General features: G+C 34.8%; 1 protein-coding gene across 1 annotated transcript; it reads left to right on the top strand.

The window, feature by feature from the left end:
• Positions 1 to 5,399: 5,399 nt before the first annotated feature.
• Positions 5,400 to 6,372, top strand: LOC105060890 (ethylene-responsive transcription factor ERF109). The gene has a single exon (XM_010944748.4). The coding sequence runs from the start codon at positions 5,456 to 5,458 to the stop codon at positions 6,218 to 6,220; it is 765 nt and encodes a 254-aa protein (XP_010943050.1). The 5' UTR covers positions 5,400 to 5,455; the 3' UTR covers positions 6,221 to 6,372.
• The last annotated feature ends 10,093 nt before the right edge of the window (positions 6,373 to 16,465 follow it).

Raw genomic sequence — 16,465 nt, forward strand, 5'->3', positions numbered from 1 at the left:
GGAAAGGTTGATCCAAACCTGAAATCGAAGTATTTTGGGTTTACTTGTACCCGAGAAACAAGTGATCTAGCTTGGGATAGCTAGTGTCGGAGTTTCCGACGTTTTATATTCGGGTTGAATACAAAGTATAGTGGATTGAAATTCCCAAGTAGGAGCTTGGGGAGTGGATGTAGGTGCAAGGTTGGCACCGAACCACTATAAATCCTTGTGTTTGTGGTGTGCTTTATCGCTTTACCTTATTTCTTTATTATATCCTTGCAATTCTGCTTCAGGTAATTAATATTGAATTAAAATCTTTGTCTTGTTCATCATATGTTATAAATTAAGTCTAAATTTTTAGAAACCCAATTCACCCCCCCCCCCTCTTGGGTTGCATAGCTGGGCAACAGCTAGTAAGGTTAGTACTAAATAGCTGACTAAGAGTCTAGGATTCAAATCATCATCTTGATGTGAATGCACTTTCATTCAAGATTGAATTAGGATCAATTGGATGCCAATCCTCATAGCAAGGTAGATTACCATTAATCATATTTGGAGTAGAGCATGACATAGATTTGACACAAACACTATGGTGAAGTTCTAATCTCACAAACGATAATGACAAACCTTGTTAGAGTCAAACCATTTGATAGCTGCGAAAGCGATCATGAAAGTGAATATATAATGATGGGCTTTTGATCACATTGGTCTATCAAGTTTGAGAAAATAAGTTACCAATACCATGATTTCCATGTTGGAGTTGAAATCATAAAGAGAGAATGAATAGTGCATGATTTATCCAGATACTTAACATATAGGCCAAGTTTAATCAATAGCAACTAAATCTAGGTATAAGAAGCTCAAAGTATTCTTTAGCATAGCTGTCAATAAAAAAACCTGTCAGAGAAATAACACGGTTATATCATGATAAGCCTAATAATCAATTGTATTCAATATTCACCTTTTCTTCATTAATAAAAAGCTTTTTTATTTGAAAAATCAAGTCTTCGATCATAGCACATTTCAAATCACAATCAATAATTTGAACTAATTATTTTAATGAATCAATCCACCACACTTTAAATGTGCAACTCTAATCAATATTCTCCAAAATTTCTTAATAATCCTAGATAAAATTTTTTATATAAAATTTAAGCAAAGATTTTATCCTTAATTTCCAAGTATACTAGATCATAATTAACCATTAAGATAATTTCCATATTTGTACCATTTTGTAATCAAGATATTATATTCTAGACCTGCTTTGAGGTAAGCCAACTCATAATCAATCTTTATCCTTTAAGAAAATTAACTCTCTATTCCAATAATCAAAAATTTTAAAATTAAATTACTTATGAGTATAATAAATCCTCTAGAATCTTTTCTTCTAAGTTAAACTCATTTAAGCTTCTCAAAGTCTCTCTCTCTATATATTTTTTTGAAAAAATAATGTGTAATTCCACTGACACTTCAATAATAGTTGTACAAGATCCATGATCATCTCACAAACCTAATTGTTTACTTCAAACTAATTCAACACAATTCTAGTAATCTAGTTCAAAAATATAATAAAAACTCCTAGGCATAATTTCTCATGATTTCACTATAAGATCAATTATGATAATAAGAAAAATATTTCTATTTGCAGTATTACAAACATATACCTTTTCAACTAATTTATCATGATCTTGTAAATCTACTAGAGCATCATTATTAGATAGAACAATCAACTATAACTTAGAGGATCTACTGCAAACATCAAGTAAAAGAATTATTCAAGATAATTATTAACTATTACACAATAAAACTCTATTTCATTCCTTGACAAATCTCATCTTAATCACAAAAGTCTTCCTTATTTAAAATATATATCCTCAAGTAAATATTTAGACTACCTTCTTTCCATTTTCTGCATTCTGGTAAGAGAACTGAACTCTTTCAATTTTCCATCAAGTATGAATCTCATTCATAATTTGCTACATGATTTTTTTATTGGTAATTCAAGATAACTTTCAATAGATTCAAAGTTGCTATCACATTCTATAATCATATCAAGATTAAGTTTTCAAAATAAATCCAATTCTAACATAAAATAATAGTACTCAAAATATACCTCTATATATTAAATATTTAGTCATGATGACATTCTTCCTAAAATTAGACTTGGTGTGTTTAATCAAAATTTTAATAATGCAAATCTTCTATACTTATCCAAAGTAAAGTTTAAGAAACTTAATTTATATTCATAAAATAAAGCCAGATATTATGAAACAATTTATTGGATTTCTAGTATCAGTAATTATTTTTATATATTTAATCAGAACCCTAATTCTATCCTACTCTCACTAATCTAAGTTCTTACGATCTTGAACGTAAGCTCTGATACCACTTAATCTATCATGCCTCGACTCGAGGGTCGAGTTATTCACATGATAGACAGTCGTACATTCCTAGTTTTTAACCTCTCAAGACATTCAAGGCCTACCTTCATTTAATATATCATATCAATCCATACATAAGCAGTGGTAAAAAAACAAACTTCTAATTTTATTGATTCAAATAAAATATAGTTCACTAATGTCTTATAAGGTTGATTAACGTAAATCAAGATCAATATTGATTCAAAAACAAATTAAGCAAATATCTTTTAAGATCCTATGATCCTTACTGACGGCTCACATGCTCTTTTAGATTTGAAAAAAAAAAAAGAATGAACTTTTCAAACTTAATAAGTTATCAATATCTCTAAAAGATCAAGCATAATTAATTTTTTTTTCAAATATAGCATTTGACAATAATAGATGCATATGCCCATAAAATTTAATTTTCAAAATATGTGATGCATAACAGTAAACTTAAAACCCTCTTTCAGTCTTTGGTGACTATGACTACGATCAATCTTGTGATAAGATCCAGAAGAGACTAGTTCATGAATACAATACATAATCTATCAATATGTACCATTGATCAAATCCACTGACTAGACCTAAAAGAAAACTAGCTTTGATTTATACCACCAAGATTAACCCATGACATGGCCAACAAATTAGTCCTGAAAATAAGCACAATGATGCATTAACGTATGTCAACAATCAGCACTAATTGGCAAAATCTAAAAGGACTAACTTTGCCAACGATTAATCCTGATTGATTAAGCCTAGGAGAGACTAGTTTCTAATCATATGGCCAATGATCAATCTTATTAGCTAGATCCAAATCATAGTCTGAGATAGTTTTTCTCATAACCAACATACTCATTTCTATAATATTTTTAATAAATTTTTATATTTTATTTATGAAAATAAAAGAACTTTTTTCATTTAAAAACTCATGCAAGTGTAACATCATACAATATAGAGGAACCATTATATTTAAAGTTTACAAATATGTTTGGATAATACTATATATACTTGACTCATAAATTTAAATTTCATTCTATGTATAAGATACATACTATATATTCTTGACTCATAAATTTAAATTTCATTTTATGCATAAAATACATACTTGTCTAAACTTTTAATTTTCTAAATAATATAATTCTTGTACAATTTCTAAACTACAAAATATAAAAAATATATTAAATAAAATCTTATAGATAAATAGAATTTACAATCGATCGGATCCAAAATTCTACAACCTTCACAGATTAATTTCTAGACCTGGTGCTCTTCTAGTAATGAAAGCTCTAGTATAAGTAATTTACAAGTTTTATTATTCTTCAATTCGAAAAAAAAATAAGGTGAATAGAAAGAGACTCTCAGTCTAATCCCAGTCTAGGTCATAGTTTGGATTGGTTCATGAGTTAGATCTACACGGTTCAGGTTAATCCAAACTCAATCGGATCGGGATTCGATTCTTGCAATAGATTCACCGAAACATTGAATTCCTTTCTCTCCTCTCTCTCTCTCTCATCCGCTATTTCTCTTTTTTTCTCTCTCTCTCTCTTTATTTCTTTCTCTCTTTTTCTCGCTTTCTATTTCTCTCTCTTTCTTCTTTTTTTTTTCTTTCTGTCTTCTCTTGCTGAACCATGGGTTCCATTGAGGTTTCTTTAAGGGAGAGCAAAGGGGAGAAGGAGGGGTGGGATTGATGGTGGCCGGCGGTGGTGGCGTGGCAGTAGTTCGACCATGCACATGAAAAATTCGAAAGAAAGAAAGAAGGGCATTTCCCCTTGTCACTATGGCGGTGGCACCCAAGCCGAAGAGAAGAAAAGGGAGGAGGGCTTACCAATGAGCGGTGGAGGCATCAAATTTTGATCGATGACAGCAGATTCCAACATAATTTGTGGCAGCGGTTAATATCAAAATATGAAAACACAAAAATCAGAGTAAATTGAGGAGGAGGGGGTTTTGGGTGATGGAAATTAGTTATAGCAGCACGATAGCCATCAAAGATGAGGAAGAAGGAAAAGGAAAGGTGTTAAGATTGTGAGATGGCTCGATCAATCAAGGAAGAAGAGGATTAGATAAGAGGATTTTCAAGAAGATAAGTGTTATCTTCTTTTTTTTTTTTTTTTTTTTTTAATTTCAAATGGTGCTCATTCTAATGTAACACAGATTCGATAGGACCAATTCTCACACAAATTAAGAAAGCTGAGGAAATAGATACAATAAATCCTAAATTTGTTATTGCTTCATCTTTATTTAAATTTATTTGTTTGTTAGTTTAACCATTAATTTCATATCCTTCCTAATTATTTCAATCAATTCTTGACCAAGTTATTGGTCATAGACATTAAATACTATCGCATAGATCGTTGGGGAGATTTAGATGACAAGCTGAGTCAACCTTCTATGAGTCATTGAGTCAAATCCATACGCAACTATAACCGAGTGTCTGAGCTCAGTCAATCCGATTACGAAAATAGCCCTACCCAAATTCATTTATTCTGAGCCAGCCTGACAGCAAGCTAAACGAGACATCCGACAAATGCTGTCCTGATGGGACAAACAGGGTCCCACGTTGACAGGAGCCGTGTCCCCAGGATGACAAGCACCCGTCTGGACCGAGTCCACACAACGTTTCATCGAGGAAACCCCGCGCCCAAGCTGGAACGCCGCTTTGCCATCTCACTCGCGCTCAACTCAGTGGAAAGGTCAAAACGCCCGCGTAGTATCATCCCAGCCTCTCGCCGGGGCTGACCTCATCGAGTTGCCAGCGCGCTCACGTGACCCAGCCGCGCATCCTCAGCATCTTCACCTTTCCGACAATCGCCAGCTCAGCATCCGCCAGGATTCCCCATTATATACCGCCCTAAGTATCCGCTTGCCGTCGCATTCCCCACGTGTTAAATCCTCCCAAAAAATCCAGAACATTAAAATAAACCAACTAAGCCCCTCCCCTCCCCACCTGGAAACCGACCAATACCGTTTTTACTCCGCGTCCGCGGCTGGCTTATATACGCCCCCCGCCCCCCAATATCTTCTCCAAACTTTTCCGCTCCCAGCTCCACTCCAAATTCCGCCGGACACTCAGAATGGTTCCAAAGGAAGAGCTCAGTTTCCATCCCCAAATTCCCGACAGAACTCAGCACCAGAAGAAGGAAGGAGGATTCGAGACGCCGCCCACCCTCCCGTTCTTCTTCCGTCTCACCCGCGAGCAGGAGGAAGCCATCATCGTCTCCGCCCTCGTCCGTGTCCTCTCCGGCCACTCCACCCCAACACCCGACCTGCTGCGCCCCGAGACATGCCGACTTTGCGGCATCGACGGCTGCCTGGGCTGCGACTTCTTCGCGTCGGTGGAAGAGGCAACGACGACGGCGGTGCGAGCGGAGGCCGAGGCGGCGGGCGGCGGGCCGAGGAGGAGGAGGAAGAATAAGAACAAGTACAGGGGAGTGAGGCAGAGGCCGTGGGGGAAATGGGCGGCGGAGATTCGAGATCCAAGGCGGGCGGTGCGCAAGTGGCTCGGCACGTTCGACACGGCCGAGGAGGCGGCGCGGGCCTACGACCTCGCTGCGATCGAGTTCCGAGGGGCCCGGGCGAAGCTCAATTTCCCATTCCCGGAGCCAATGCCGGATGATGAAGCGACTGCCCGTGACAGTCCCCAGACGAGTACTGCTTCGCCCTCAAGTCACCACCAAGTCCACCACCACCAGCAGCAGCAGCAGCAGCAGCAGGAAGGAAAGGGGATGGAGGAATTGTGGGATGGGCTGCAGGATTTGATGGCACTGGATGATGGAGATCTCTGGAGTGATATCGGAGCCGTACGTCCGCCTTATTCAAGTACCAGTCGTTGGTTTTGATGACGCTAATTGTTTGTTTATAGACTTGGGTAGTATCATGATTAGGGAACAAATTTTAATGTGTGCGGAAAATCCAGAATCTTTTTATCAAGTTCTGGGTTTAATTTACTTTTCTATGAAGCGAATAAAGCTTAATTGGAAAGGTATCGGAAGCATTCGCGTGTTTTTTTCCTTTGATGTTAATATTTTCTTGTTGCCACAAGTGGACTCGACCCACCGATTCGCCCCGGAATAAACGAGTGGCTGGTCAGACGAATATCTGGCAAGCAAGCGAGTGATGGTCAACTAGACGGGAAGCTGAGACGGCGCTTCCTCGGCAATTCCTCGCCAGTCTACAAGCGGACCGCGGGCGTTACGGTTATTTGGCGTGTCTAACGGTTGGGTCATCTTATCACGTCCGAGACACGTAGCAGTTATATTTTTTTTAAGAAGAGAAAACGGAAGAGAATTCCCACGTGGAACGCGTGTTAATGGGCCAAGATCAAAAGAAATTGATGCGGCTAGGCATGCAAGAACCGGGTTATGGTGATGGGTCTAATTTGGTTAGGTTCATATTAGATTAAGGCAGAACAATAGTATTATATATAATTCTGACCTCCATAATGACCTAGTTGATATTAGATCAAGACCTTTTCATATATATCTGCCCTTAAATCAACAATCATGATCCAACATGGCATGACCCACTCTAAGCTTATTTTACATGACAAAATTTGAAGTTCACCCAATCCGATCCAACTCGATACAAAATACTCCAAAACTCTTCTCCAAAGAAGGTGAAATCAACAACTAGCATTCCAAAAAATTACATACATACTCTAGAAAGGCATCATCGTTTGACAATGATTAGACTCAACTTGGCTCAATTGATCCACTTAAAACTTTGTTGTCATGGCTAAAGCCAAATCAAAACTCTATCATGTGGCTCTTACAAAGATTTAACATGGTACTAGCTCATGTCCAACTCAAACTAAAAAATACCTTATTGCCATCGCCAAAACTTGATCTAATGATCTGGAAGGCTTGAAAAGTATTGATCAATCTATTGTATGGCATGAAACACCAATTTGCTATAGAAAGATTCAAATTTTCATACAAAGAAGAAAAAAGAAGGACATAAAAGCTGATCCAATTAAAAAGTCTTCAATACTCAAGTCAGATAAGAGTTGGAGAACCATAAAAAAATAAAGAAAAAGAGTAGTATCGAATAATTTTACAATCTGAGATGCCTACTTGATAACTCGAGCCTCCTTTTTACAAATGGAGAGTCTTTATCCCACTAAAGTTAGACTCTTTAGCATTCTGAACCAAGCAAGAAGCTATATTTTGGCTTTCTTTATCTGGATCAACTTAGGAATATAAGTCCAATTGATACCAATCCCCTGCTATGTCACACATCGACCTGTGGTAAGTAGACTTGATTTTGGCCATATCACATGCCCCATACTTTTGAATCCGAGCCATTTTTTCCAACTCAAGCTAAAAAAGTAAATAGATTCATATATGATCCACCTTATCTTGCTCATTTTTCTAGTCACAGCTCATCTATTTAGCTAATGATGACTTTAGATGATAACCATGAATTTCTAAGAGACTTTTTGATTTGATTTATTTGGAATCCAAAAAGACTGATCATTTGCATAGCGAAACTTGTGATTAGGTATGTACATATTTAGTTGATCTAAGCTATTAAGATTTTCCACTTCTGAGAGCCAATAGGATCGGCTTCTTATTTTGAGTCGTTAATGTCAGCTTCTTGATCTGAAAGATTTGTAAGTTGGTCTTCAACTATAGAGCTATTGAGGTCAGCTTTACAAGTTGAGAGTCATTTAGGTCGGCTCTTTGACCTCAGAGCCATTAAAGTCTACTCTTTAACTTGAGAGCTATTTAGATCGATTCTCTAATATAAGAGACATTGAAGTCAACTCTTTAACCTTTGCCCCTCAATGTGGTCTTTGGAGGCCTTAAGCTTGAGGTCAGCTTTCTATTTATAAATCATTATTGCTCAAGGTGAGCTCATATAGCCGGCAATTTTTCTTGAGGCAGGCTTCAAAAGGCTATTTGTGTGAGGTAAGTTTCAAGACCATTGTCCCCTATCTAGCCTTTGAAAGTTTGTTAAGTTTTGGAGTTCGACTTATTGGATCTTTCTTCTTTGGAATGGCTTTAGGAGCCATTGTTGAGTGAAATCAACTTATCTTTTCTTTTGCCCTTGCCTCCCAATTTTAAGAGGCTGAGTCACAATAATTTGGCTTAAGATCAGTTTTCAGACCTATGCCCTCTGAGAGTTTGGTTTTTGCCTTCTTTTAGGTCACCTTGCAGAAGTTGCTGCAAATGAGATCAACTTGCTCTTGTCTTGGCCCTCTGGTTAGTCAGAGTTGCTATTGGACCTAGATCCAAATCTTTTCTACATAGCTATAGCCACCTTCATGGTTGAAAGGATCCAGATTTATTATGTATGACTGAAAATACTTTTGTGCCTGAATGAATCCAAATCTTTTCTACACCGCCAGAACCACCTTCATGCTAGGATGGATCCAGATCTTTCCTACACATGAGAATTTAATTGAATTATTTTTAATCTTATAATGGAGTAAAGAATCTGTTCAACTGCTTGAGGTCATGTTGCTAAGGTTATGGCCCTCTCAAGGTCAGTGTTAGGGATAATGCAAGGTAGATCTCCCGTTGCCTTTGCCTTTGTACTGAGTTTAGATGAGTCATTGATTGATATCTATTCCTAGATTGAGCTAGGACTTCTTCCTTCAACTAGCTTTAGCTCATGACCAATCTGGTTAGGCTACCACTTTCATTTGACCTAACTAGAGCTAGAATCTTCTTCTTCAACTTGCTTTAGCTCACGATTGATCAGGTCAACGTAGTAGTTTCTTCCAACCTAGCTATAGCTAAATTTTATCCTCAGCTAATTTTCTCCCCAGTTGGCTAGGTCAGGTAGGACCACTTATGGTTCAAGCTTAGCTAGAGCTAGGATTTTCATCATTGGTTGGTTTTGCTTACAACCAATGAGGTCATGCATGCCACTTTCGTCCAACCTAGTCATAGCTAGGATCTTGCCTTGGTTGGTGTTAAGGCACCATTTATGATTTGACGGCAATGGTTTACTCATGGTCTTAGGTTGGAAGTCCTATGGTTCCCACACCTTGGAGGGCAACTTTTATAGTCCAACCTTAAAGACCTAAATTATGTAGGATTGCAAGCTATGAAAGCTAGGTCTTATGTATTTAAAGTCACTTAAAGTAGTTAGATTATGAATAATCAATTCACACATGATATATATATATATATATATATATACCTTTACCTTTTTGAAGCCCACGAGATATTCTATAGCTTGGTCTTACTGCCATTATCTTGTTGTCTCCACTTGGATTTCAATCATATGCTAACAATCTTTGCAGATTTTGCTATTTTGCATGTGCGAGCCTTTTCAATAATGTTGATGTGCTAGATTTGTATAGAATGATAAAAATAAATAAAAAGGCATTAAATTCATTCATTGTTACAAGTATATGATGATGAACTAAAGAAGATGCAAAAACCCAGTCATAGAGGTAGAATTAGGGGAAGTAAAGATCAGGAATAGAAAGAGAACACCAAAAAACATAGAAAATTGGGTTAAATAGGTCTAAGATCAATTCAAAAATAGATGAACCATGTAGTCAAATATATCGGGATGGTCTATACCAGTACTTTGGGCAAAATACCTGAGCTAGACCAATCAACTCCAGGTACCGGCATGTCACCCAAGCTATTGTGGCTGTTGATATATGCAATTATCTGGCTACTTGCATGGCAACTAATTAGACTAGGGTTGACTTAAGTCAATTGAATCAGGTGCTAGGTTAGACTTTCCCTTGGATTTGCTTGAGATGAGTCCAACTTGCTTTCCTTCTTCTTCCTTGTGAAGGCTCAAATATGGCACTAGTAATAACCTCTAGGTAGTAGCAATGGGGCTTGTCCTTCACTGCAACAAAAATACCTTTTGGCGATAAATTACTTGTGGTATTTCTTATTATATGCCACTAAATTTTTTTTATACTGTATTTTGATAAAATTATCATTATTTTTTAATAAATATCTTTTTATTAATGATATTTTATTATAAATATTATTATAAATTTATATTTAATGGCATATCACTCGAAGTGCTAGAAATCAGAACTATGATAATGACATTTAACTAATACATCAATAAATAATATCATAATTTATTAAATTTTAAAAATTATTATTAAATCTTAAATTATTAGTTTTTATATTGAGCTTAGTGTAGTCATACCGATCCTATAAAATATGTTATTGAACATATAGCATTATTTGTTTAATGAGATGAATGTATATAATAAGTTAAATAAACTATTTTTATGTGATAATAGTTTGCCATTCAAATAAGAGATCACTAGTTTGAATCCTCCTTTGGTTTCAATTCTAGGATATATGATTTATTTTTTGATAATATTTATCAGTGTATATAAAATATCGATATTGAAATTTTAAAGATACTTATATATGATAGAATTAAAATTTTAAAGATACTTACATATGCTGTTAAACTAAAAATTTTTATCGATATATTTTTGAAAATACTGATAATTAATTATCGACACCATCCTAAAATGGTATACAAGAAAATACCAAAAAATATCAATTAAAATATTTGTGGTATTCTTTCAGGCTTATAATGGAATTTAAAAATACCACTAGTAGCTATTTTTATTTAGTACTTGGAGTTGAAGATAGGCTTTAACTCAGCCATCGCTAGGATGGGATTCTCCTTCTTGACCACCATATATTACCATAAGAAAATAATTCTTGGGGTAAGCGATGAGGTGCTGGATAAGGACTATGTGATGGTGATGATGGGGCTTGTTGGAATAGAGACACCATGGGAGAGATGTCATGGAAGAGGAGTACAGTCACGTATCCTATACGTATCATGCTCATGTCATGAGTGGCATGAAGGGGTGACTTGCAAGCTAGGGACTTGCAGGATAGTCTTCTGGGACATGCATCCCATGTAAAGAGGAGGTGGCAATTGAGGACAGCCATTGAAAAGAGTCAGTTGTGAAGGTGCTCGCAAAATGCACCAACTATTAGGCTATTGTTGAAGTTGCTCATATCTGGAGAAGGAAAAGGACTAGCTGTGGGCAATGCTATAGATTCTCATTTTAACAGATAACACCAATCTATTACTACAAAAGTCCAATTTGATGGACGAAAGGCTGCTAATAGTTTCATGCATAAGGAGACAGATGAAAAACTCAAAGGTCAGTAAGGCTGATTAGGGTTAGAAAGCTATCTTTTGACTAGAAATATAAATTTAACTAAAACTAACTCTCTACTATGCCACCTATGATGGGCATCCTTGATTTTGGCTGCATCGCTTACTTAAGCTAACCCTAGCTCAAACATAATTGTGATGGGGTGAGGGTTAAGGGGTGGGTCAATTGTTGCAGCGCCCCTAAATCAGTTTTAGCTTTTCAATGTGTGTCATGTAAGCCATTGGATTTGCTCAATTTCCTAGGCCGCATGTCCATCATATATAAAAAAACTTGTGAACAATGCTAATGATGAGAAGGGTGTAGTCTTGTCAATTTCTATAGGCGCTACAAGTAATTAGTTTGCCTATAAGTCACGATCCTATTGGACTTGGTTGGGCTAGGTTGATCCACATCAAATTTGCTCCATTATTATGTGGAGTGTGTTACAGTCTAGCTCCAGGAATAGGCCGGTAACATATATCAGGTTTCTACAAGATCTACAAATTAAAGATCTTTTATGCTCAAAAATTTTATTTGATTCATAAGTAAATTAAAATAAGTCGAAATAAATCTACTCACTAAGCTTTATTCTATACCGGATTGGCACTATTATAAATCTAGTTGAAAAAAAAATATTTTGCTATTTAGATAGTTGAAAATCACCTTTTCACCTGCATATTCCTATTTAATTAAGCTGCATAAAACTAGCTGACCACCAATTTGGCTCTAGAATAATCAAAAATACACCCCCAATAAAAATCATTTATTCAACTTTAGTATGCCAAACAGTATTCCTAGACTGGCAAATTAAAGGGAGGCCGCCGTTGAAATTATAGAAAGTGAACAGATACCTATCTAGATAATTACTCCTTTTAACTTTGATAATTTATTCAACTTTTTTGATGGAATAATTTTATTGAAGAGCTAAACCTCCATTTCATTGTTTCTACCCCCAAGATCTGCGTGCCATGTAAATTATCTGATAAAACCGTCTGTAATTAAAAATGACTGAATAGTTTACTCAGGTTTGTTGGTTTTTGTTCAAATGTTTTTAACGCAAATTTATTCCTATTCAAATAATCTTAATAAAACTAAGCGGAACCAAAAGACAAAAAGAATTTTTGTAACTAAAATATATATATATATATATATATATTTAAAAAGGAATGACGCTTTGCCTTTTTGGCAAGACGGCAGTGTGGGTCCTCCAAAATTGCAATTCCTCGGACGTCTATCGGTCAACTTGTACGTACAGGTCCTGACATAGGAGCAGAACTCTAGAAGCTTCTAAAGCGCACGCGGTAAGGTGGCAGTGCCAGCTGTGACTAACGAGATTGTTCCAGAATGCCGTCCTTCTTGTGGCGGGGTGCAGTTAAAAAGTTAAAAACGTTTATTGCACGCGGTATTGGAATCTAGCGGTAGACGAGAATAAGATGGGTGATACAGATACACGTGCGTTTGGAAACAGATACACGTGCATTCCCCACTACTAAGTGGTGTATTCCTTTTTATGGCTAGCTTTTGTGGGAAATGATAAACAAATAAATAATATTTTTTTATGAAAGTGTATATTTGTTACGGATAAGGATTCTATCCATATGATCTATGGATCTCACGGTATCGAGTTCTGATTTATGTGCTTCATGTTTTGATTTTTAAAAAATATTTCATGTAAATTTTTTTTTTTAAATATAAATTTTTTTTGACTCACAATCGATATGAAATTATTGGTATTTTTCACATTATTAGAACTACAACAATATCTATCACAATTTTATTTATTTATTTAATTATTAATATTATCTTATACTTTTGCCAATCCTGTTATGCGATAAAAAATTGTAGAATGCATTTGACACGCATGTGAAGATACACATGGTTATTTGCTTTGATTTTAGAGTGCGGATAATTAACAGATTATGGAAGGAATGGATGTTTCTTTAACGCGCTCATTGGTTACGAGTATCTTCCTTGCCATGGATCAAGGGAGAAGATTTGACAAAAACATATTTTACAAAATAAAATCGTATATTCATCAGCTATGTAACCTTGAGATGCATGTAGTTGAACATTTGAATTAAATTATGCCGGTGGTTATTACTGACAGTAGCCTAAATTAGAAATTTTATGACCACATACATCTTGCCAAACCTCCTAACCTATTATCAATTCTCCAATACAAATTCTATGAATTATTTATGTCCACAAAACAAACGAATAAATCACATAATATTTTAGTGGACCATCATATCATGCATGGTCCATGTATTTTTAAAAAATTCACCAAATATTGTAGTTGTGATCTATTTACATACAAACCTACAATAGTTGGTAAATGGTAAGTTATTGTGTTGATATTTGAGTAGAACATGTAGTCTTATTTTAGAGATTTTAATATATAATAAAATATAGAGTAATGAGCTAGACAGCCCAATAAGCGATATAAACTTTATAAGCCAAATAAATTCAACAATAATAATAATATATTAAAAATAAATATGTAATGTATATCAATTCAAAATATATAACACTAATCAAATAAGATCCATGCAAATTTATCTTTGTTCATAAATTGATTTCTTTCAAAACATCGTATTTATCTTGAGAGTCATAAGCTAAATCAAAGTACCAACACATAATCTTCACTGACTGGATATCAATTAATTACAAATATTTAACCATCCTATTGTAAGATATCAAAATATCATGACATAACCCCCACTGGCAGGATATCAAAATACCAACGCATAACTTTTATTGGTAGAGTATCAAAATAATTATCAGTGTTTAACTGTCCTACTAGCAGGATACCAAAATACCAGCATGCAACTGCTACTGACAGGATATCAAAGTATCAACATTTAACTTTTCTATTGGTGGGATATTAAAATATCAATGTTTAATCCACATTGACAGTGTTCAATACATAATCAGACTACGAGTCAAAATTTATTTTAAATCAATATATTTTTTTCAAAAATATATTTTATATTCTAAATCGAATAATTCATAAAATCATGCAACATCAAAATTAATCAGTATAATTTATATCAAATTCAATACATTCAATCATAAATCACTTAATATTTTAGAAAATATTATATATTCAGTAATTCAGATTATATGCATCAGATTCATAAATCATAAATAATTCAATATAAAAAATATCTTATAATTTATCGATAAATTTAGAAAAAATAAAGTATTATTTATCTCAGATGTATTCTAATAAATCTACATAATTCTATAAATTATTTTTTAAAATCTTTAATTCATATATCACATCATGGTATCTTACTGCTAGATATCTTTTTATCGAGATAAATACATCATTATATATAATTAGGTCCAATAATTAAAAAAGATATAACTAATCAATGAAGATATGATGAACGGTAGTCGCATCCAATGATTTGGATTGGTCCAATTATATTAACTTTATTTCAATCAGGATTAAATTAGGATATAGATGGCTCAATAGGGATCGAAAATCATCAAATCAGTAGTGTTCGATAAAAATCAAGATAGAGATCAACACGATGCTCGACAATCAGAGAATAGTTTGATCAAATAAGTTTATTTAATCAAGATCAGATTAAGATATAATTAGATCCATAAAGATCAAATAGATCAAATTTGATGGTATTTGGATGGACTAAGATGAATGCTGGCATGCTATCCTATGACTACAGATCAGGATCCTTCATTAAACTCGATCAAAATTATCAAAAGAATATCCTTTACTCGATCAATCATAGAGATATAAATTTTATATATAGAGAAATTAAAATTTTTTATAAAAAGAAAATGGGGATGCAAACTCGGAGAAAGGAGAGGAAAGAGAGAGAATCTCTCTCTTTTCTTTTTTTTAATCTTTTTCTTCTTTTATTTTCTTCTTTTCTTTTTTTTCTTTTTCTTCCTTTTCTATCTCTCTTGATTCCATGGTGAAATAAGAGACAGTTTTTCCTTTTTATTTTAGAATAGAGGAGCATTGTCAGCTTGATTGTGTCTAGTGGCAGCTGGGGCTGTGATGATATAGTCCAAAGATCCTAGATCAGTGGTCAGCAATGACCACTGACGTCAGAAAAATCAAAAAAAATCATATGGAAAGTCAAAGCAAATAGGGGATTTAATCGACTCCATTTTTCAACAAAATCTAATGGTTCGCCGGTTGGAATATATGGGCTAATAACTAAAAAAGAAAGGGAGGAGGGTTGGTCAACTGTTGCTAGCCATTATCTGACTTTTCTGACGAGCTGTGATTTCCAGCGAACATGGTGGAGATTGTCGGAAAGAAAAGTCTGATGATTTTGCTAGTTTGAGCCTCGATTTTTGATGAGAAAGAGAGGGAAGCACTCTTCTCTTTAAATAGGACTAGAGGGGAGGAGTTTTACTCCTCCCAGTGGTGGTTCTCGACTTTGTTTAGGAGTTGTTCGGGAGGAGAAGGCTCCCAATTTTCTCTTTTTTTCTCTTTTTTAATTTTTCTACTGCTTTAAGGTTCATGTGGTTGGATTTAGATTGGGTTGAGGTATCACACATGGTCAAGGGCATTTTAATCCAAAGATTATTATGTGACCATCACATAATAAAATCTTATGAGCTCATGGAAAGAGAAATGGATTGCGGGACTACATTGCATCACTTGATGAACTTCAAGGATCTAATTAAAACTTGTAAACTTGAGGGTGGTACATAAAATTGATTCTATTTCGAGAGGATGTTTTGGTTGTTTTATCTAAATTTCATAAGGAAGAAGACTCTTAACTCTCAACTGGCTAAGGATTTTTTTTCTTTTCCCCTTTTTCCTACCAAGAAGTCCCAAATTTTCATGTATTGTCACTTAATCATCTCTACTTATTTTACTTTATCTATTGATTTTGGATTCCAAACAATAACATAAAAAATTTAAAAATAAAATCAACCAGCAAGGGACTTTCTTTACTCAAATACATAACACACACACACACAT

This window comes from Elaeis guineensis, chromosome 13, assembly GCF_000442705.2.
Source record: "Elaeis guineensis isolate ETL-2024a chromosome 13, EG11, whole genome shotgun sequence".
NCBI lineage: Eukaryota > Viridiplantae > Streptophyta > Magnoliopsida > Arecales > Arecaceae > Elaeis > Elaeis guineensis.

Coding starts and splice junctions, on each gene's coding strand:
- LOC105060890 (XM_010944748.4), top strand. CDS start 5,456: ATGGTTCCAAAGGAAGAGCTCAGTTTCCATCCCCAAATTCCCGACAGA.